This window comes from Oryctolagus cuniculus, chromosome 13, assembly GCF_964237555.1.
Source record: "Oryctolagus cuniculus chromosome 13, mOryCun1.1, whole genome shotgun sequence".
NCBI classification, from domain to species: domain Eukaryota; kingdom Metazoa; phylum Chordata; class Mammalia; order Lagomorpha; family Leporidae; genus Oryctolagus; species Oryctolagus cuniculus.
The window spans coordinates 2447675-2472112 of record NC_091444.1 but is presented as its reverse complement, the minus strand read 5'-3'; the positions used below and the strand labels follow the sequence as shown (position 1 = coordinate 2472112).

At 42.6% G+C, this 24438-nt stretch overlaps 1 protein-coding gene across 6 annotated transcripts in view; it reads right to left on the bottom strand.

Moving 5' to 3' along the window:
- Nucleotides 1-24438, bottom strand: part of SWT1 (SWT1 RNA endoribonuclease homolog) — a 76726-nt gene that overhangs the window by 37090 nt on the left and 15198 nt on the right. For 5 of the 6 annotated variants that reach the window (XM_070055040.1, XM_051821030.2, XM_051821038.2 and 2 more), the window contains 8 exons: nucleotides 23799-23858; nucleotides 21274-21403; nucleotides 19143-19244; nucleotides 18187-18375; nucleotides 14329-14422; nucleotides 6719-6864; nucleotides 4773-4936; nucleotides 2490-2628 (listed from right to left, as the gene is read on the bottom strand). In XM_070055040.1, the coding sequence (XP_069911141.1) occupies nucleotides 2490-2628; nucleotides 4773-4936; nucleotides 6719-6864; nucleotides 14329-14422; nucleotides 18187-18375; nucleotides 19143-19244; nucleotides 21274-21403; nucleotides 23799-23858 (1024 nt within the window). The remainder of the gene's footprint in view (nucleotides 1-2489; nucleotides 2629-4772; nucleotides 4937-6718; nucleotides 6865-14328; nucleotides 14423-18186; nucleotides 18376-19142; nucleotides 19245-21273; nucleotides 21404-23798; nucleotides 23859-24438) is intronic. The other variant, XM_070055041.1, reaches the window with a different exon arrangement.

Genomic DNA, 24438 nt, shown 5'->3' with positions numbered 1-24438 from the left:
TCAGCCTCCTGCCAATGCAGACCCTGAGAGGCAAAATTGACGCCACAAGTAATTGGGTTGCCACCCACATGGGGAACCTGAATTGAGGTCCCAGCTTCAGCCCTGGCCCAGACCTGGTCACTGCAGACATCTGGGGAGTGAACCAGCTGATGAGAGCTCTCTACATCCCTCTTTTTCCCTCTCTCTGCCTCTTAAATAAATAAAATTTTAAAAAATTATTTTAGAGGTGGAAATACTGTTATAAGCCCATTACATACTCTTAGGAAGTAACTAAACATTACCTATCAGGTTCTTCTAGATCAAGGACCAAAAAATTACGCACAAAATGATGGCAAACTTTCAGCAGAAGGCACATTTTCACCTTTATCCCTCTTGCCTGTCAGAGCAAAACACTACCTACCTCTGAAAAAACAAATGAAACATGGGAACTGGACATCCCATTTCTAAACATAACCTTGTTCAAGATTACACACAGTTAAAAGAATAAACTAAATTATGCTCCGAGAAGACAGGGAAATATTTCCACAAGTTGTGTACAACAGCCTTGAGGACATGCCCAGTGTGCTGTTTGCTGTCTGTTACATAACAACACCCGTAACAAATAACTTCTATGGTTAAAGGCACTGACAGGTAAATCTTTAAAAAAACACTAACTTTCAGGGCTGGCACTGTGGCGCAGTGGGTTAATGTCCTGGCTTGAAGCACCGGCATCCCATGTGGACACCTGCTGGAGACCTAGCTGCTCCACTTCTGATCCAGCTCTCTGCTATGGCCTGGAGAGCAGTGGATGATGGCCCAAGTCATTGGGCCCCTGCACCCACATGGGAGACCTGGAAGAAGCTCCTGGCTCCTGGCTTTAGATCCGTGCAGCACCAGCCATTGAAGGCAATTGGGGAGTGAACCATCAGACGGAAGACCTCTCTCTCTCTGCCTCTCCTCTCTCTGTGTAACTCTGACTTTCAAATAAATAAATAAATCTTTAAAAAAATAACTTTTAAAACTAGCTATTCATCAAACAGCTACCATGGATAAGACATCAGAGACCGACCAGGAGCTCAGCATCCTCTAGAGGGCACTTCTAAAGCTATGAACAATCTTCGGAGCTAAAATGTCACAAAAGAGAATGAGGTACATCTACCACAGGGCATGCTCCCATCACCCTCCCTAAACTTTTATTTATTTGGTTTACTTGGAAGGCATAGAAATATTCACTCCCCAAACGCCTACAACAGCCAGCACTGGGCCAGGCCAGAGCTAGGAACCAGAACTCACTTGGGTCTCACTCTGGGTGGGTTGCAAGGACTCAAGCAGTTGAGCCATCATGTGCTATCTCCCTGGGTATGCATCAGCAGGAAGCTGGATCAGAGGCAGAGTGGCCCAGGCACAAACCAGGTCCTCCAATATGGGAGGTGGGCATCCAAAGCAGCAACTTCAATGCTGTGCCAAACGTCTGCCCAAGCAGAGACTCTTTCTTTTTCAAATCCTACATGGACTATACATATATCAACAGATGTTTTTAAAAAGTTGCTCTGTGAAAGTTAGGGTCAAGGCACCACCTACTAAGCTCTCCACTAACCTTTCCACACCCCTCCTGTGCACACAGTACTTTAGGAAACCCAAGGTTCAGTTCGGCGTGGTCAACAATCCACCGAGTGGTTCGCTATTATCTCGTCAAGTTCTAAATTCCACTATGCACCAAAGCCAACGGTTTCCTTTTCCTTGTCCAAATTTAATTTAGAGAGAACGCTTGATACATAATTTTAAAAATTAGTACATAAAATACACTCAAAGTTTGTGTGTTATACACAGTGAGAAATGAAAACTATATAATTTTATTTGCAAACCCAAACAGACTATAAAATATGGTCTTAGGGAGCCAGTACTGTGACGTAGCAGGTAAAGCTGCCACCTGCAGTGCCAGCTTCCCATATGGGCGCCAGTTCAAGACCTGGCTGCTCCGCTTCCAATCCAGCTCCCTGCTGTGGCCTAGGAAAGCAGAAGATGGCCCAAGTCCTTAGGTCCTTGCACCCGTGTGGGAGACCTGTGTGGGAAGAAGCTCCTGGCTGTGGCTTTGGATTGGCCCAGCTCCAGCCATGACAGAGTGAGCCAGTGTATGGAGGATAACTCTCTCTGCCTCTCTCCAGCTCTGCCTTTCAAATAAATAAATAAATCTTAAAAAAAAAAAAAAGAAGTTAGAATCATACAACCTTACTCTTAAAAAAAAAAACCACAGTTTTGAGTTTTCAAAGTTGACATTGAAAATGATCTATTCACAATACTAGGCACATCAACAACAGCACCATTCACAGTCACAGCTCCATGAGCAGCATTCAGACGCCAGTCTTACTTCAGGAATCAGAGTACGGATGATTAACCACTAACTGACAATGCTTTCCTCATTCATCTCCACATCCTATGGAATATATCTGCTAGTCCGACTTAATTCTATTTAACGCAATGCTGCTAAGAAAAAAATAAAAGATCCATACCTTTACAGAGATTTTCGTATACGCTCTCAATAGTTAAAAGCAAATTCTTTTCCATAATTAATCCAAATACAGCCAACCAATGTTTTTTAAAGCATCGCAATAAATGTATTAGCGTCCACGGCGGTTTCACGTACAGTATCTAGAGAGTTTTCAGAAAAAATTAGCATCTGTGGATTTATTCTTGCTATTATTTAAAAGTATTTAGGGGCAGGCATTCAGAGCAGCAGGTAAGAAGTCACTTGGGACGGCCATACCCCAAGTCAGACTGCTTGGGTTTGCGTCCCAATTCTGCTCCTATTCCAACTTCAGATGTACACACTGGGAGGCAGCAGGAGGCTCAAGGAGTTGGGTCCCAGCCACCCACTGAAAGACCCACACAGAGGTCCCAGCCCACACCTTCAGTCTGGCCCAACCCTGGCTGCTGCACGCATCTGGAGAGTAGCAGTGAACAGAAGATCTGTCTCTGTCTCTCGCTCTTTCTTCTTTTCAATTAAAAGAAGATAAATAAAATTCAAAGTACCTATTTAGGAATTCCTACATATATTAATGTGAAAGGTAGTTAAAATTCTTTTAAAAGATCTTTTATTAAAAGCCAATTATAATTTTAGATACTAATTCCATTGCATATTGCTTTTATGAAAGTTGTATAGCATTAAACTTTACAGTTTTCAAATTACACATACAAAAATAAAGATCAGAAAGGAAAAAAAATTTTTTAAAGATTTTATTTATTTACTTGAGAGGTGGAGTTACAGAGAGAGGGAGAGACGAAGAGAAAGGTCTTCCATCCGCCGGTTCACTCCCCAAATGGCCACAGTGACCAAAGCTGGGCCAGTCTGGAGCCAGGAGCCAGGAGCCTCTTCTGGGTCTCCCATGTGGAGGGAGCCTAAGCACTTAGGCCATCTTCCACTGCTTCCAGGCCATAAGCAGAGAGCTAGATCAGAAGAGGAACAGACGGGACCTGAACTGGCGCCCTTATGAGACACCAGTACCATAGGCAGAAGCTTAGCCTACTATGCCACAGAGCCAGCGCAGGAAAAAGTTTTAATCAGCAAAGTTTTTCAATCCACTTTTTAACCTGGTAATCTCTATGACAAAATCAATCTAATTATTTTAAATAACTGGGGAAAATCTATCTAGAAAAAAATTGTCAAATATAACTACTTCAATCTTACAAAGCTATGTTTATAAAGATCTACAAAGAAAAATAAAAAATAAAGCCATGTTTATAAAGAAAATTGATCATTTAGTTCTATTAATACTATTTTAATTATTTGTCTTTCTCCTATAAATATTCAATTTAAATCAATTCTTACAGTATCTTCTGATCATTCTTCATCATCTTGGTTGAACACTCCAAAAATGTAACCAAGGGGCTGATGCTGTGGTGCAGGGGGTTCAACTGCTGCCTGCGATGCCAGCATCCCTACTGGAGTACTGCGATGCCAGCATCCCTACGGGAGTACTGGTTCCAGCCTCAGCTGCCTGGCTTTCAACTGAGCTCTCTGCTATTGCACCTGGGAAAGCAGCAAAAGATGGCCCCTGCCATCCACGGAGGAGACCCCGATGGAGTTCCAGGCCCAGGCTTTGGCCTGGCCCAGCCATTTGGGGAGTGAACTAATGAATAGAAGATCTTTTTCTCTGCATCACTGCACCTCTGTTACTCTGGCTTTCAAATAAGTAATAAAAAATATACATATCATCCACAAAATCTAAAAATATGTATATGTAATCAAGTAGCAAACTCACTGTATTAGCAAATGTTAGAATCTCACTAAAGAGCTGGGATGGACAGAAGCTAACTGATGGAGCAAAACGTTTCTCCTAACTATAAACATGAACAGCAAGCAAACACTAAACAGAACTTTTAGGACCACTTTTGCTAAAGTTGACTGCAGAAAATACACACATCTAAAGAAAATTCAAAATACGTTGTTAATATGATCAAATTACGCTGGTTCTCACAGTTACGGGCACAAACCAAAATACACACTTCTTGAATCCACAGATGAATACATTTAGCTTGGGGAAATTTCTTATATTAGACATTTTGACAGTACTCAAACTAAACAGGAGCAACTTTTCTGAATTCCATTCAAGCTCCATGGTAAAAGCATTGTCCTGCCCATTAAGAAATATCTATCATCTACCTAAAAGTTTGTTCAGAACCTTGAAGAAAAAGTTTAATGTGATACATATTACAATGTTTATGTTCTTAAACAATTATTCAAGATAACAAAATCAATGAAGAAGAAATTTTCAACTAAGAGTTGAACTAATCACCTCCATCCAGAGGTTTCCAAAAGCGATTTTCATCTCTGTTTCTAATATTGAAGACAAAGCCGTTCCAAGAGACTTTTCAAGATCAGATATGATGCTCTCCAGCAGAATGGACAGTCCAGAATTCGCGGCTTCTTCCTCATGGCTCCCTTCCAACAGTGCTGCTTCTTTAAAACAAATCGGTACAGGCTTTGTTAGGGCTCTAATAGTAAATGTTACACATATATAATAAGTATTTGGCCATATATATAAATGTGTTATATATAATTAATCTTCGAATTACTTAGAAGAGAGAGGTAGTTTATTTTTAAAATAGTCTCTACTATAGTGGTTTTAGACCTCATATAATCAGGGCAGAGGCCCGGTACAGCAGTTAAGATACCACTGGGTGCCTGCATCCCATACTGGCATGCCTGGGCTCAAGTCCCGACTCCACTCCCAATTTCAGCTTCCTCCTAGTATATACCTTGGGAGTTTGGTCTCTGCCACCCACAAGGGAGACTTGGAAGGAATTCTCATCTCCCAGCATTGGCTACAGCCCAGCCCCAGCTATTGTGGGCCTTTGGAGAGTGAACCAGTAGATGGTAGCTCTCAAAAAAAAAAAAAAAAAAAAAAATCCAAATAAATAAAATGACACTAACGTAAAGGGCAAACTAAAAATATGCTACCCCTGAAAAAACTGTAAACCATAATATTCTATTACTCCTTTCCAATGTCATTGTGCATTTTATAATAAACATGCTATTTCCAAAAAGCGCCAATAAGCAGTATGTATGTACATATCAGTACTTATAGAAGTACAAAGAAAAAGTAAATACGTATTAGAGACTTCAATAACTATTTTCCCCATGGAATGAAAAGATGGGATATCCTTATAAATGATGTCAGACTTAATATACTATTCCATCAAACATCAAGCTACTGAAAAGACTATTCTGCTGGAAAATGAGATAACAGTATTGCCTTTTAATTATCTGTATAAAATTTAAAAGAGGAAAATCATTCCTAATGTTCTGTTTCTCCATTAACTGAATTTTTACTATGTTGAAAGAAGTGGCTGGCACCGCGGCCCAATAGGCTAATCCTCCGCCTGCAGCGCCAGCACACCGGGTTCTAGTCCTGGTCGGGATGCCGGATTCTGTCCTGGTTGCCTCTCTTCCAGGCCAGCTCTCTGCTATGGCCCAGGAGTGCAGTGGAGGATGGCCCAACTCCTTGGGCCCTGCACCTGGCTCCTGGCTTCGGTGGCCATTGGAGGGTGAACCAACGGCAAAAGGAAGACCTTTCTCTCTGTCCCTCTCTCTCACTGTCTACTCTGCCTGTCAAAAAAAAAAAAAAAAAGAAGAAGCTATGAAGCTAATTTTCAAAAAAGACTAAAATATTCTTTCTACTTCAAATGTGTATCTCCTATAGTTAATACTACTTTAAAAGGTGTTCTCTACAAAGCACAAAATAGCATGCACACAGCGATTACGAATATGGAAAAATGTGTACGAAATACTAATAAACGAATAAATCCCTAATGTTACGAAACACAGTGGAGAGCCTTTGGCTTACAACAAGCCAGTCTGTACTGCATGAACAAACAGGAAAGAAGCGTGACGTCTTCAATCATGAAGACTCTCAAAGCAGCAGCAATGCTGATCACCTTGATTGGATCAGTACAGACTGCACACATGCACCAATATGTCACACTGTAGCCCGTAAATTCATACATCATAAATAGTGAAAAGTTAAATTCATAAAAGAACACATAGAAGGCAATATTATTCATTAGATTTTCTTTTGGATTATCATTTTCATTTAATTCTAAAATTTACGTGCTGGAAAATACTCCCAACATGATGTTTTTTTTAATTTATAAGATTGAAATTTATTAATTACAGATGCCATCAACAATCTTAATGCATAAAATGAGGTATATTTCTAATTATTCACAGTAAGAATACTACCTGCTTTCAACTGTTGCTTAGAAACACAAGGCTGATGACACACATCTGTGTTCTGAGACAAGTTCAATAACTCTGCACTCAATTCTTCTTTACTGAGTGACTTCACACCACTTATTAGGCCTTTGTTTCTTAAATTTCTATCATCCCTAAGATGGGGGTTAGGAGGAAAAAATATTTTTTTATAAGATAAACCAAATGGCAACTCAAAAACACGGGATCTGTCCAGCGTTGGTGACTATTGGCATACGACAAAGGATCACATTTTTTAAAAATATGAAGATAAAGGACTGTATGTAAAGTCACATTTCATGAGCTTTAGGTTACAATAATAATAATAATTTATCTGCTGAGTGTTTCCCTGGTCTCAAGCGCCTTGCTAAGTTCTTGGTTAGTCTTCACAATCCGTCTCTGAGATAGGAGTGGTACTCATTTCACAGATAGGAAACTGAGGGGTACAGAGGGTACATGACTTACCTAAATTATAATAACCCAAAGAGAAATAAACAGAGTCCTAAAACAAGCAATAACTTACACAGAACAATTACCAACATACTCAGAGTGTGCAGAAACCAAGTAATATGAATTTGTATTTGCTCAAAGAGCAAGACAGTCCATGAGGCCAGGTAATGGGGTCACAGAGAAAGACAAAAGCATTAGTAAATGGGAAAACACTTAATGACGTCAATGGGGAAGTGGTCTGACCAGATCTGCATTTATTAAATTGTTCTGGAGCCCAGCCGACTTCCAGCTTCTGCTAGGGGCAGAGTTGCTTGGTCAGACTAACCTTCCTACAGATGAGAATTTATAAAATCTGAACAAAAAAGGAAATTAATTATTTGAAGGTATTAGTGAGCATTAAATTGGAAACAGAACTAGTGAGAGGGGAGTCTGCAAGACATAGAAATTGCACTTGTGAGAGCTACAAGTTTCTATCTTTTGGCCTGAAGGCATTTCCCAATTCATCAATGGCTTAGGAACACAGAACCATGGTCTCAGTGGCTTGAAATGTAGAGAACTGTGTTTAAGAATGACCTGAGGGAAACTGAAGGGAAGAACTCAGAGCAAGTAAGCCCCAAAATCTCCACATAAATTCTGACCAGCAGAAATATCACACTGCTATGAGAAAGCAATCAACACAATCAGACTCGGATGCAGCACAGACGCTGAAGCTGCAGAGAATTTAAAATAATTTTGATTAACAAGTTAAAGGCTCTAATGGAAAAAGTCAATAGAATGAAAAGGCAGATCGTTTCGGCAGACATGAAAACCCTAAGAATGAAGTGGACATGCTAGCAACAGAAAAACAGCAACAGAAGTGAAGAATGCTTCTGATAGGCTTGTCCAAAGGCTCATCAAAGAGGAGGGGAAAAGAGATGAGAAAACAATCAACAAAATTGAAGACAGGTCAAAAGAAACCACTCGGGGCTGGCGCTTTGGCACAGCAGGTAAATCCGCCACCTGCAATATGACATCCCATGTGGGCTCTGGTTTGAGTCCCAGCTGCTCTGCTTCTGATCCAGCTCCTTGCTAATGCACCTGGGAAAGCAGTGGAGTATGACCTAAGTCCTTGAGCCCCTGTACCTGCGTTGGAGACCCAGACAATCCTGGCTCCTGGTTTCAGATCAGCTCAGCTCCAGCTCCAGCAGCCATCTGGGGAGTGAACCAGTGGATGGAAGACCTCTCTCTTTCTTTCACTGTCACTCTCTCACTCTCTTTCTGTCTCTACCTCTGTCTGTAACTCTTTCAAAATAAATAAAATAAATCTTTAAAAGAAAAAAAAGACTAGATCTCTTTAAAAAATATCACTTAAACTGAAACGAGAGAATGAATGTTTTTTTAAAATACATCCCAGAGCTGTGGAACTATATATATATATGTATATATATACACACACACACATATACTGTTGTATGAGCCTTATTCAGCATTGTCAAGCAGTATATTATTTGAAGGTAGACCAATACCAAGTAAAAAATGAGTATTTTAAACGCCAGGGCAACCCCAAGAAATTTTTTCAAAAAGGTATAAATAATCAATAATGGAGATGAAACACTGTAGAACAGAAGTAGCCAATAATGGAGATAACACTGTAGAACAGAAGTAACAAGCAGAAAATGACTAGAAAAATGGCAGCTGTCAATCCAGCCAATTAGGTGAGTGTGGTCTACATTCGCCAATGAAAAGACAGAAATGATTAGACTGCACGAAGAGAACTAACTATATGTTATCTGCAAAACTTAAATATTAAGACATAGATTAAAAGCAAAAGGATGAAAAACAATATACCACATAAGTACTAAACAAATGAAAGCTGGAATAGTTACATCAATACTTGACAAAGGAGACTTCAGAACCTGGAATATCACCAGGAACAAATAAGGTCATGCTATCGTTTGAATATGATTTGGTCCCAAACTCATGCATTTAATCCCCAAAGTCATAAATTAATGGTACAAAGAGGGTAGAAACCTAATCCAATTATGGGGTTTAGGAAGTGAGGTGCAGTAGGAGGTCCCTACTTCACAGTGGATGTGTTTTTATAAAAGCCCGAATTGGGCCCAGACATTTCACTGTTTCCTTGCCCATCATGTGACCCTAAGCCTCCACACATCAGATGCCAGACCATTGCACCTGCTTGATCTCAGACTGTGAACCCAGGGAACCTGGAGCCAAAATAAATCTTCTTCCTTTATAAAACTAGGGTGCCACAAATATTTAATAATACAGACAAAAAGCTGACCAGTAAAGAACATTATACAATGATAAAGGGGGTCAATTCTACAAGAAAACATTTTTTTTTTTTTAAAGATTTGTTTTATTTATTTGAAAGAGTTAGAGAGGTAGAGACAGAGAGGTCTTCCATCCGCTGGTTCACTCCCCAACTGGCCACAATGGCCGGAGCTGTGCTGATCAGAAGCCAGGAGCCAGGAGCTTCTTCCAGGTCTCCCATGCAGGTGCAGGGGCCTAAGGACTTGGGCCATCTTCTGCTTTCCCAGGCCATAGCAGAGAGCTGGATCGGAAGAGGAGCAGCCAGGACTAGAACCGGCACCCAAATGGGATGCCGGCGCTTCAGATCAGGACTTTAACCTGCTGCGGTACAGTGCTGGCCCCCAAGAAGACATCCTAAACAATCCTAAGTGTGTATGCACCTCACTACAAGTTTCTATTTTTTGCCTCAAAGCATTCCCACGATTCATCAACATCCTACAACAGAAAAATCACAGCCTAGTGACTGTCATAATATATGAAACATGACAAACTGGAAGGAGAAAAGAAAAAATTGCTTACAGTTGAGATCTCTCTCAGTGATCACAACATATAAGACCTAAAGAACACTATCAACCAGCTTCACACACCCAAATTAATAGACTACTCTATCCACAGAAGCACATAAAACACCCACCAATAGAGATCAAAATCTTGACCACAAAAGTAATGTGGTCAAATGTAAAAGAACAGAAATCATAAAAATTGTGTCCAAAGCCATAATGAAATGAAGTTACAACTCAGTAATAGAAAGATATATGGAAATTTTGCAAATATTTGGAATTAAGAAACATTTAAATAACCTGTGATCAAAAAAAATCACAGTGGAAATTATAAAGAATACGGAGTCAAATAAAAAATTACAAAATTTGAGGAACCAACTATACTAGTACTTAAGAAGGAAATTTATAGCAGTCTCAATTATCAACCTTCTATCTGAAAAAAGAAGAAAAAAGCACATGGGGCACAGGGTACTCGCAGGAATAACTAAGGTGTCCCATATTTGGACAGGCTTGTGGCTGCACTGTGTCCTGTATATTGTACATGAAGATTTGTGCATTCCAGTGTTAAGTATGTTTTTCTACAACATTTTTAAAAAATGTATGAATCATGTGGGCTGGGATGTGTACAGAAGTAAAGACAACAGAAGAATGGCAGTCTTGATTGCTGCTGCAGCTGGGAATTTAGGAGTTTATGAACTCTTCTTCAGTTTGAACACTAAAGAAATTTTCCAAAATGAGAAGTTTTTTGAAAATTACAACACCTTTTTAAGTTCTTAAAGAATGGAGGGGTTGGCCGGCACCACGACTCAATAGACTAATCCTCTGCCTGTGGTGCCGGCACCCCGGGTTCTAGTTCCAGTCAGGGCACCGGATTCTGTCCCAGTTGCTCCTCTTCCAGTCCAGCTCTCTGCTGTGGCCAGGGAGTGCAGTGGAGGATGGCCCAAGTGCTTGGGCCCTGCACCCCATGGGAGATCAGGATAAGTACCTGGCTCCTGGCTTCAGACTGGCGCAGTGCACCGGCCATAGCAGCCATTTTGGGGGTGAACCAACAGAAGGAAGACCTTTCTCTGTTTCTCTTTCATTAACTCTGCCTGTCAAAAAAAAAAAAAAAAAAAAAAAAGGAGGGGCTGGCACTGTGGCATAGCAGGTAAAGCCACCACCTGCAGTGCCAATAGCCTATATGGGAGCCAGTTCAAGAGCTGGCTGCTCCACTTCCAATCCAGCTCTCTGCTATGGCCTGGGAAAGCAGTGGAAGATGGCCCAGGTGTTTGAGCCTTGCACTCATGTGGGAAACCTGGAGGAAGCTCCTTGCTTCTGGCTTCAGATTGGCTCAGCTTCAGCTGTTGCAGCCATTTGGAGAGTGGACCAGTGGATGGAAGACCTCTCTCTGCCTCTGCCTCTCTCTACCCCTGCCTCTCTCTACCCCTGCCTTTCAAATAAATAAATCTTTTATAAAAGAAAAAGAATAAATGGAGAAGAGCAAATATGAAAACAGAGTGCTTAATTAGTCTTAGGATAGAAAAAGGAAAACAACACAGCCTGACATGGGTAGTGTCGGGGGGTAAGGAAGAGCTGACCCCGAGCACTGAACAACGGACTGCAGAGTGTGGACGGAGAGATGGGCATGGAAATGACCGCCAGTGTCTGGCTGCAGTGAACTGGAGGGAGATGGTATTTTTCCCTGAGGTGAAGAACAAGGATCAAGATTTCACTTTGGAGAAGACAGGCTTCAGATTTCGACCAGACGTCCAAGGAGAGACATCGAATGAGTGTGGGATATAGTAGTTCAGAGTTTAGAAAAGGGGCCAACATTGTGGCACTGAGGGTTAAAGCTCTGGCTTGCAAGACCAGCATCCCATAGCAGCGCCAGTTCGAGTCCCGGCTGCCCCACTTCCAATCCAGCTCCCTGCTAGAGTGCCTGGGAAAGCAGCAGAGGAAGGCCCAAGTGCTTGGGCCCCTGCACCCGTGGAAGACCCAGAAGAAGCTCCTGGCTCCTAGCTTCACATCAGCTCAGCTCCACCCGTTGTAGCCATCTGGGGAGTGAACCAGTGGATCGAAGACCTCTGTCTACCTCTCTCTGTAACTCTTTCAAAATAAATAAAATAAAACTTAAGGAAAAAGTAATATGAGGGGCCAGTATTGTGGTACAGGGGGCTAACCCACAAAGGCAATCCCACATGAGCACCAGCTAGCAAGCTGGATGCTCCACTTCTGATCAATTCCCTGCTAATGCACCTGAGTGCAGCAGATGATGGCTCAAACCCCGTGCCACCCCTGTGGGAGACCTGGATGGAGTTCCAGGCTCCTGGTTTCTGCTTGGCCCAGCCCTGGCCATGTGGCCAAGTGGGGCGTGAACCAGTGGATGGAAGACTTCTTCCTCTCTGTCACTCTTTCTCTGTAACTATGCCTTACAAATAAATACATAAAGGAAGAAAGGGAGGGAGGGAGGGAGGAAGGGAACGGAAAGAAAGAGGGAGGGAAAGGAACTAACACGAACTGGAGATAGCCATGCTCGCCCAGCTGTGGGACTGTACATGTAAGGAGACCACTCAAAATGACGCACGGCATATAATGTAGCAGAAGTTTTCCATCTTACTGTCATTATCAACCAATATTACTGACATCAAGATCCTCCATTTAAGTAATATAAACATTTTCATGCAATAATAGGTATGGCTTACACACTATACATAATCACCACCATTTGGGGGGGGGGGGGGCAGACGGACCGAAAAAGAACAGGCTCGGGGCTGGCACTGTAGCACAGCAGGTAAAGCTGCCACCTGCAGCACTGGCATCCCATACGGACACTGGTTCAAGTCCCGGCTGCTCCATTTCTGATCCGGCTCCCTGCTAACGCACCTAGGAAAGCGGTGAAAAATGGCCCAAGTCCTTGGGACCTTGCACCCACATGGGAGACCCAGATGAACTTCCTGGCTCCTGGCTTCAGCCTGGCCCAGCTCCAGCTGCTGCAGCCATTCAGGGAGTGAACCAGCAGATGGAAGAGCGCTCTCTCGCTCTGTGTCTGCCTCTCCCTCTCCCTATCTGTAACACTGACTTTCAAATAAAATAAACCTTCAAAAAAAAACCAGAAAGCAAAAACACAGGCTCAATACCTAGACCATGAAATCACTACAAATTTTCATTACACTGAAAAAAAAAAAAAAAAAAGTCATACCTATTAATCCCAAGAAAGTACATACACGATGGAGAACTGATAAAATCTCATTCTGAACTGAACTACAACAGTAACCAACGATGGGAGGAGCGTCTGGTCTGGTGCTGAAGGCGCCAGCGGGATGAGTACCTCCCACAGCAAAGGCTGGATTCACATCTGAGTGTGATCACAAACTGCAAAAACTCCAATTTGTAATGAACAGAAAGATTTCAAACTAAAGTTTTTCTTCTATTTCTTCAGACCCTTTCCTTACACACGATGGAATTCAATTCTGTTTAGCATTGCATTAGTTTTTATGTTATGAAAACGTTAGTGGGGAAGGAAGGAGGAAGAAGGAATGAGGAGGGAAACCCCGAGGAATCTCTGAGTAGGGCCCTGGTCGAAGTCCTTTGTAGGTGTTATCTAATCAAACCCACACACCGAGTAAGGGATGAAGACCCTCTCTCTCATTACACACAAGGAAACTAAGCTAAGCAACCGCCAAGCTGACGTGAATGCAAGACTCCAGCCCACAGTACCCAGAACCCAACTGCAATATAAATTACCCCCACCCCCACAAGGAACCGCAGGTCTACAAAATTCTGTAAGACTGTGATTTATGAACTGTTTGGGGTGCATCTGTCTTTCCCTGCCTTTTCCAAAGTTTTCTGGATAGCATACGAACTTAATTAAAAGGTACTTTATTATTTGAGCTCTCATTCATTTAGGGCTCACATTATAACATCAGATATAATGAGCGTGCTTCCTAGCAGATTCATAAAATTAGGTTCTGATTCTTAGTACGGTAGAGACAGTATGATTTAAAAAATATTTGGTGGGACTTATTACTCAAAACAAAGACTGGGGCTAGTGTCGTGGTGCAGCAGGTAAAGCTGCTGGTGTCCCTTATGGATGCCACTTCATGTCCTGGTCCTCCATGAGCTCCCTGCTAATGGCCTGGGAAAAGCTACAGAAATGATCAGAGTACTTGAGCCCCTGCCACAAATGTGGGAGACCTGGCTCCTGGCGCTGGCCCAGCCAAAGCTCCAGCCGTTGCAGCCATCTGGGGAGTGAACCAGTGGATGGAAGATCTCTGTCTCTCCCTCTGAAACTTTTTCAAATAAATAAATAAATCTTAAATAAAAAAAAAAAAAAGCAAAGACTAAAATAACTATGAAACTCACGTGCACAAAATAACGAGAGAACAAGGGAATAATTCCTGGTACTGAAGACAGCATTTTAATACTCGATCATCATTGTTCTCATCACGCAATCCATCTGTAAATGTAGCAAAAGCAACTGTCAATGAGCACACTAGAAAAGTGGGTTCCACATGAACAATCTGGGCTGTAGTCCCAAATCTACAACATCCTGAAGTTTGAAGGCAGTGAAACTACTCTATGATACTCTGAAGCAGACACAGGCATTTACATCTGTCCAAACCTACACAGTGTGCAGTTCCCAGAGCAAACACTCAATCCAACAACAGCTCAGTGCTACCAATATTGTCAACGCAGGTTCATCAGCTGTAACAGACACACCACCCTAGTGGTTGGAGGTATAATGGGGGAGGCTATGATGATGGGAGTACGGTGGGAAGTAATGGAAATCCATGTATCTTCTACTTAACTTTGCTGTGAGCCTAAAACTACTCTAAAAACTAAGTCTATTTTTAAAAACTTAGAATAAAGAAAACTTCTTAAGTAAAAAGAAGATAAATGACAACAAAACAATGTCTTGGAAAAACTCTAGATCTACAATTCACATCGCATATAGCTGTGGACTTAAAGACTAGCATATGCCTATTAATAAGCTCAAAGGAAACAACTGGAATCAGTAGGATAAATTGTTCTAGAATTCAAAAGCTGGGGCCAGCGCTATGGCGCAGTGGGTTAAAGCCCCAGCCTGCAGCGCCATGATCCCATATGGGCGCCACTTCCAATCCAGCTCTCTGCTATGGCCTGGGAAAGCAGTAGATGGCCCAAGTCCTTGGGCCCCTGCACCTGCGTGGGAGACCTGGAAGAAACTCCTGGCTCCTGGCTTCAGATCAGCTCAGCTCTGGCCATTGCGGTCATCTGAGGAGTGAACCAGCAGAATGGAAGACCTCTCTCTCTCTCTGGCTCTACCTCTCTCTGTAACTCTGACTTTCAAATAAATAAAAATAATTTTTTAAAAAAAAATCAAAAGCTATGAATCCTGGTCTCAACTCAGGTATGTATAGACTGTAAATGAATTATACAATTACATCACACTTAAAAATATCTCAGCTTTAAAAAAAAATGTGCATAAGCTAATCAGCACCCATTCTAAAGCCAAAATGAGCTGTGGAAGGAAGGAAACACAAGCCCTAGGCAGAGAACACAAAGAGTAATTTCTAATAAATGTTCATCGGTTGCTGAGAGGGTGTCCTCTGGCATTCTCCACGCCTTAAAACTTAAGTCTTTGAGAAAATAACGCAATGCGCAGTAAAAGGGCCAGACAGCATTTCTCAGCTTCTACTCGACCTGCCCCTGAATCTTGAGGGTGACTGTTAGTAATGTAGACTGCAGGGCACATCCGAGATTGATTTCCAGGTAAGAATTTTTGGAGCCTGGACCCAGATACTAATTTAAACTCTTACACACTAAAACAGAAGGCGTACTAGCCGAAAGACCTCCATTTGCTTTCCAGTGTACATTTTCCCCTCACTTCCAATCCAGCTCCCAGCTCATGCTCCTGGGAGAGCAGTTGGTCCAAGTACTAGGGTCGCTGCCTGCCACGTGGGAGACTCAGCTATTTGGGGAGTGAACCAGCAGATATCTCTCTCTCCCTCTCTCTGTAACTCTGCCTTTCCAATAATTAAAACAAATATTTTATAAAACCAGAATTATCAATACATGGAGCTGGAAAAATACATCTAAAAGTGCAAGAATGTTCATAAAATATTTACTAATTCAATAAATATTTTTTTATGCAATTGCTCAGGAACTTCACAAGTAAACAAAACAAAAACTCTAGAAATTGCCCAGTCTGGTTTTAATCTCTGGGCAAGGTGCTTCACCAGAGGGAGTCAATGAAGAGTGGATTTCCCGCAGCTGGCCCAGTATACAGCAACACTAAATGGTTAAGATTATATTATGTAAGAATCAGCTCAAATGGCAGCTCTACAGCAACCAGCTCTGTTACCTAAACCTCAAAAACAAATTCACATAAAACAGCAAGATTATTCATATCTAGTAGAATTGAATTTCCTCAAGTGCAATTATTATCCTCATTCACTGCTACAGCCCATTCTTAGAAAAATGTCTGGTACAAATAGTCATCAAAAAAATGAATCAACAAAAATATAATTAAAGAAAATATAAGAATATGAAACAAATGTCTAATCAAGAGGGTGACATAAAACTTTTATATTTTGCCCTTTATTATTTTTACCCTCTTATTAAAGAATATGTAATTTTATAGAAAACTTAGAAAAAGGAAGCCAAGTTAAAATAACTCATATTTGTCAGTCAAATATCACCATTATTCATCATTTAATTATATGTGTAAATACATTTGGGATTATTTCTTATATTTTATAAACCTTGTTTTTATTTATTATTTTACTTAAAATTACATGCCATCAATGGTTCCCAAAACATAGTATTCTCTCACATAGCTACACCAATGTACTTACCATGTCCAATCGTTATAAAGGTGATTTACAATTTTTTGATGTACAATAATGCTTTGAGGAATAAATTTACCTAAACCACTGTGATCAACTCATTCATTTGCTTTGTTTTGTTTTTTTAAGATTTTTATTTATTTGAAAGGCAGAGTTACGGGTCTTGAACCAGCGCCCATATGGGATGCCAAGCACTGCAGGCAGCGGCTTTACCCACTACTACAGTGCTGGACCTCATTATTTCTTAAGATACATTTATACAGGGGGCTGGCAATGTGGCGTAGCGGGTAAAGTTGCCACTTGCAGTGCCCGCACCCTTTGGGTGCTGGTTGGAGGCCTAGCTGCTCCACTTCCGATGCAGCTCTCTGCCATGGCCAGTAGAAGATGACCTAAGTCCTTGGGCCCCTGCACCCACGTGGGAGACCTAGAAGTAGCTCCTGACTCCTGGCTTCAGACTGGCACAGCTCCAACTACTGCAGCCATCTGGGAAGTGAACCAGTGGATAGAAGATCTCTCTCTCTCTGCCTCTTTGAACTCTTGACTTTCAAGTAAACAAATAAAGTCATTAAAAAATAAGATACATCTATAGAAAGAAGATTTTACTGCTAGGCTCTTCAACGCACACTGCTTACTTACTGTTCTAGCTGCAGTGGGCATCCGGCTGGGTTCAGGATTCCGAGCCTCAGAGGGGCTGGGTCAGAGTCTGACTCCTGACTCCAGCTTCCTGCTGATGCACTCACGGGAAGGCAGCACTGAAGGCTCAGGAAGCTGGTCCTGGACCAGCACCGTGTGTAGCAGGTAAAGCCACCGGCTGTGCTGCCAGCATCCCACACAGGCACCAGTCCACGGCCCACTGCTGTGCTTCTGATTCGGCTCCCTGCTAATGGCCTGAGAAAAGCATCACTACCATTCACATGGGAGACCTGAATGAAGCTCCTGGCTTTGGCCTGGCCCAGCACTGGCGCTGCAGCCATCTGGGAGCGAACCAGCAAATGGAAGACATGTGTGTGCATGTGTGTCTAACTCTTGACTTTCAAATATATACATCTTTAAAAAAAGAAGTTGGGCCCCTGCCTCTCACATGGGAGACCTGGATTCTCTTAGGAAAAAAGAAAAAAAAAGGTGCCCAAAGTTCTGTAGTAGTAGAGACAAGTAGGCACATAGAAGTCCACAGTCCTGCCTGTGAAGTAGCGACAGTTTTTCCCTAAGTACGGGGAAAGCAGAAAAACAAAAACCCAAGATCCCAAACTAAGCTGCAAACCATCGCAACACCCTTCCCAAGTCACATTCCAATGCCATAAATTTTTTTAAAGGTTTGCACTACTTCCCTCCAATAATGTTAGCAGCCCAACAAGCCTAAAGTCAGGATGCACTGTGAGAGAACAATACTTACAAAATTTTTGTGATGCAAGTTGTATTGACTGACCCCACAGTTTCCTGTCTTTGCTTTTCAGACTGTCATTGATGAAATGAACTGCAGGGATAGCTTTGTACTGTGCATGTTTCAGTAGCTTTCCTTCTTTCATGCGGTCTAGTTCTTGCACAACAACCCAGGGGATTATTAAGATAAGTCTGTCAAAGCCTAAAAAAAAATAAGATTTCTTAGGATTCAACATTTAGTGAACTACCAAATCAAATAGTTGTAAGAAAAGCAAGTTTCCCTACTTTTAAGAAATTCACAATAAATGGATATAATAATTTGTAAAATGAAAATTAAAAAGGGAAGTGGCAAAAGTTAAAATAATAACATTGGAGATCAAAAAAATGCATTCAGATTGCTAGTTTAACTTAGGCTATTTTTTTTTTTCCGTTAAACTGATTATGCTTAAGAGCACATCCAAACGGAGGCAGCCTTGAGGCACTGCCAAGTTAACCCACCACCTGCTAGCCCCCATCCTGTTAACCCACCACCTGCTAGCCCCCATCCTGTTAATCCACCAGCTGCTAGCCCCCATCCTGTTAACCCACCACCTGCTAGCCCCCATCCTGTTAACCCACCACCTGCTAGCACCCCACAATGGAGTGCCAGTGCAAGCTGACTGCTCTACATCTGATCCAACTCCCTGTTGATGTGCCTAGGAAGGAGTGGAAGATGGCCCAAGTGCTTGGGCCCTCTACCCACATGGAACAGCTGGATGGAGTCCCAGACTCCCCACTTTAGCCTAGTGCAGCACGGACATCCCAGCCATCTGGGGAAAGAATCAACAGAGGGAAGATCTCCGTCTGTCCCTCCATGGTTCTTTCAAGTAACAGATCTCTACAAAAGGGGGCAGGGGCACATCCAGATGGAGAGGTGTCCTTGAGGAAAAAGAAACAACAACCATTGACTTACACTTGTTTTGTAAATACCTGGTATTTCTGTTGTGTTCAAAATTCTAACAAATTTGAGATGATTCATCAGAATATTTGTGTCAATAACAATTAGCAGCTTTTTGTCCAAAGCAGTATTTGCTGGAGAAAAAGAGCACAACCAGGATTTCAGGACTCTTGAAAATAGACTTGCATAGAGACTAAAATTTTGATATCATACAACACAGAAAATTCAACTAAATTTAAAACCTATGATTTGTGAACTTAACCTATCAGAGAAATCACAGAATCAGCTGGACTCTCAGAGGGGTAACAGTCTGGTTCATCTTTGTGTTGCGAAGTAGGTTTTCCTGAGAACGAAGGGTCCCCTGGGCAGGAATCGGGACTCTTGTTTGGGGTGGGGGTGGAAGGGGTGGACTCACCCAGGACCAAGAGGGGAGAAGGTAAGGTCAGGTCTGGCAAAGCAGACACACATGAGGAGACTGGGAGCCAAGACTGGAAAACAGCCCGAGAGAGTCTGATAGCATTCCTCGGAGGAGGAAGTCCTCCAGAAAACGAAAAACAATTGCTTCTACTCCGGTTCTTAAGGGTGAAAGAATAGTAATCAATGGCTAGTGATATGAGACTAACATTAGAAACTGATTATGGGTAGATTTTAAACCATAGCAGCCGTGCCTCAGCAGGAACTGTTTCTAAGCCCTGTCCTGTGGGACTTTGTGGTTGTACACTTAGCAATTTAAGCTAATTTTAGTAAAACTGGGTAGAACATAAATGAAAAAATAAACTTTAGTCTTCAAAAAGTTCATAGAAAAATACATATTATGGAAAAACTATACATGGATTTCGGTTTCAAAATCTTTTGCACCAAAATAAATTTAACCTTTCATTCCATTTTCCACAAGCTTTTTAAAATACCCTCTATGAATAAAGGAATCAGATAATAATACCACTGGTATTATTATTTTATAGAGAAAATGTGAGAATCAGATAAGTTAAAGCCTAAGAAACCATTTAGCATACTGAAAAATGCAATATGAATGCAAAACTACAATGCTATTTTTATAACTAGAATTCAAAATAGTATACTAATAGATTTTGGATAGTTCTCTACAATTATCTTTTTTTTTTTTTTTTTTTTTTTGACAGAGTGGAAAGTGGGAGAGAGAGACAGAGAGAAAGGTCTTCCTTTTGCCGTTGGTTTACCCTCCAATGGCCGCTGCGGCCGGCGCACCGCGCCAATCCGAAGCCAGGAGCCAGGTGCTTCTCCTGGTCTCCCATGGGGTGCAGGGCCCAAGCACTTGGGCCATCCTCCACTGCACTCCCTGGCCACAGCAGAGAGCTGGCCTGGAAGAGGGGCAACCGGGACAGAATCCGGCGCCCCGACCGGGACTAAAACCCGGTGTGCCGGCGCCGCTAGGTGGAGGATTAGCCTAGTGAGCCGCAGCACTGTCTCAATTATCTTTTTTCAATAGTAAAAATGATCAGATTTTACTATGTGAACAAGAAATCCATGAATATAATCACATAACCTGTATTATTTCTACCCAGTGTTTTATATACTTCAAATTATTAAAATTTATGATTAAGAGCAAGAATAAAAGACAACTCATAACTCTACCTTTTGGCCACAGAAAAATAGAAAACTGCCTACTGACGTAAGATATATAAAACAAATTATAAGAGTAGGCACTGAGTCAAATGGTCAAGACACCAGGCTGGGATGCCTGCATCCAGCTGGGTTCGGGCCCAGCTCCGCTCCCAATTCCAGCTTCTTGCTAACATGCACCCTGGGAGTCAGCAGGTGAGGGCTCACGTGGCTGGGTCTCTGCCACCCCTTAGAAGACTGGGATTGAGTTCCAGGCTCCTGGCTTTGGTCTGCACAGCCCTGCTATGGGCATCTGGAGAATGAACCAGCATATGGGGGCCCTCTGTCTTTCCTAGTCTCTCTGCATCTCAAGTTGGGCGGGGGGGGGGGGGGGGGGGAGGTGGGCGGGTTAAAAAAAAAAAAAGACAACCAATAGACCTGAATCCTGTAGGTAAAAGAAATATTCTATATCATGTCAAATGAGCATATTTTAACATTTTCCACCAAATACTGTACAAGTTAAATGCTGGCACATGAACTCTTAGAAGCACAGCAGTGCATCGGCATTAACATACATTAACACACCTGCAGAAGAATGGGCATCGTCTTCCACCAGGTCGACGTCCATACTCACTAACTCTCCAGAAGGCGGAGCCACAGGCAAACCCACACTCTTCCCCACACGGGCAGCATGCAGCTCTTCCACTATCTGCATCTAAAGTGGAAAAGACTCCAGTGAAAAATTTCGAGTTACGGATTCAATGGATTATTAGGAGAAGACAGCAATCAATTCTTAAGTTACAGACGACAAGACAGCTTGTGAAAGGAAAGTTTTTAAAAATATGGAAGCAGTATGGTAAAATAATTCAAAGCACAAACATATAAATGGCTGCTTTTTTTCCTTAAAGATTGATTTATTTATTTGAAAGGCAGAGTTACACAGAGAGAGAAGGAAGGTGAGAGAGAAAGAGAGAGAGAAGTCTTCCATCTTCTGGTTCACTCCCCAGATGGCTGCCGGAGCTGTGCTGATCCGAAGCCAGGAGCCAAGAGCTTCCTCCGGGTCTGCCACGTGGGTGCAGCAGCCCAAGGACTTGGGCCATCTTCCACTGCTTTCCCAGGCCATAGCAGAGAGCTGGATCAGAAGTGGAGCAGCCGGGACTCAAACCTGCAGCCATATGGGACACCGGCACTGCAGGCGGCAGCTTTACCCACCACACCACAGTGCAGGCCCCATAAATGGCTTTAAAAAATCATTTGGGGGGCCGGCGCCATGGCGTACTTAGTTAATCCTCCACCTGCGGCGCCGGCATCCCATATGGGCGCCGGGTTCTAGTCCCGGTTGCTCCTCTTCCAGTTCAGCTCTCTGCTGTGGCCCAGGAGGACAGTGGAGGATGGCCCAAGTGCTTGGGCCCTGCATCCGCATGGGAGACTAGGAGGAAGGACCTGGCTCCTGGCTTCGGATCAGCGCAGCACTGGCCGTAGCAGCCATTTGGGGAATGAACCAACAACGGAAGGAAGACCTTTCTCTCTGTCTCTCTCACTGTCTATAATTCTACCTGTCCAAAAAACAAACACTGAATATCCAGTTCCTTTCAGGATTTTTCTGAGGATTAAATAAATTATGTGAAGCTCCTTGCAGAGAGCCTAGCACAGACATCATTTTCATTTTCATTTCATTTTCATTTCCATTCTCATTTCAAAGTACTTTGAGCCAAAGATGTGTTCTTGAGATTGTTTTTAAGACATGAAAAACAAAATCTAGATGTTAAGTCCCTTCTCAATTAGGGAAGTACTTCCCTGATAAACCTTGATGAAAGGAAAACATAAGCTAAGCCAGCTTTACAGCAAAGGTAGGAAACCTTCTACCAAGGGACACTGACCGTAAGGAAAACACAACCAGCTGCACCAAACAATCAGTATTGTTGAAGTCTCTAAATAGAAAAGTACAGGCGCCAGCACTGCGACACAGCTGGTTAAGACGCCACACCTGCAGTGTCAGCATTCCACATGGGTGCTGGTTCATATCCCAGCTGCTGCACTTCTGATCCAGCTCCCTGCAAATGCACCTGGGAAAGCAGCAGAAGATGACCCAAGTCCTTGGGCCCCTGCACCCACATGGGAGACATGGATAGAGTTCCAGGCTCCTGGCTCCAGCCTGGCCTGAACCCACCTGTTGCAGCCATCTGGGGAGTGAACCAGCAGAAGGAAGACTTTTCTCTTTTTCTCTAACTCTGCCTTTCAAATAAATCAATAAATCTTTAGAAAAAATATAAGTGCTGCATGAATCTAATTTCAATTTAGTGCCAGAGAACATGAAGTGCCAACAGAAACTCTTTGAGGGTTAATCAGGAGATTTTAGCCAAGAACACGCGTGCATGTTTTCACTGAATAACATTTTCATCCTATTGCTGATTAGGGCAACGAGATAAAACACGTTCATGTCATACTACATTTGTCAGTTGCCAAAGCCCAGGAGTACACTGATAAAAGTGCGGCAACATTAAATCAAAATGCAGGAAACCTGTGGGCCACGGGTTCCATGCTCTCTTCAAAACAGATTAGCTTACTAGAAACAAAGACAAAAAGAGTAACTGAGTAAACATAAATACTTTTCCAAAGAGTTTCTGATGACTTCCTAAAAACTGCATATATTTTGGAGCCAGCGCCGTGGCATAGCTGGAAAAGTCGCCACCTGCGGTGCCGGCATCCCATATGGGCGCCAGTACGAGACCCGGCTGCTCCACTTCTATCCAACACTCTGCTATGGCCTGGGAAAGCAGAAGAAGATGGCCCAAGTCCTTGGGCTCCTGTATCCAGGTGGGAGACGTGGAAGAAGCTCATGGTTCCTGGCTTCGGATCGACATAGCTCTAGCCCTTGCGGCCATCTGGGGAGAAAACCAGCGGGTGGGAGACCTCTCTCTCTTTCTGCGCAACTGACTTTCAAGTAAAATAAAAAAACTTAAAAAAAAAAAGAATACATATTTTTAAGTAGATATATCACCATTATTTTCACATAATCAAGGTTTTCGTGGTCTCTAATTTTTATTAAAAGGATGAACTGTTTGGCTTAATTTCATTAAAAATATTCAAAGCAAATAACTATCAATAACCTCTTGGTCTGTATCCTCAGTACTTTCAGATGACGCCGAAGAACGTACTGCTTCAAAATTCTGAAATGAAAAGCAGCTGTATTAGTTAAGAACAAACCATGAACCTAGAGTCTGGGTTCCCAGCCGTGGTACCAGTAACATCTGGGGACAGATCACTGTGCTGCCGCCGTGTGCACTTCAGGATACTCAGCAGAGCCCCTAGTCCCCGCACACCAGCCATCAGCAGCACTGCCCGTCCACTCTGACTTACACAGCCAACACTGTCCCCAGACACTGCCCGACATGCCCTGGGTGGCAAAACTGCCCCTAGCCCCCAGAATAGGAAAACGCCATACTATCAAGGTGTGAAATGTGGTGGAAATTCTTTAAGGTTTATTCTTTCACATAAACACTGCTAAGAAAGATCCACATTCTAAACACAAAGCTAAGCTACAGGCCACTCTATGAAATACAAAGAACCATGGCAAAGGTAAACAAGCTGTCCTTCAGGACGGGAGATTTTCATCCAGGAATAACCGAGCCTCGTCTAGAAAAACAACAGAGAATTTGAGGATTACAACATGCCCGAGGGGGCAGCACTGTGGCGCAGCGGGTTAATGCCCTGGCCTGTAGTGCCGGCATCCCATATGGGCACCGGTTC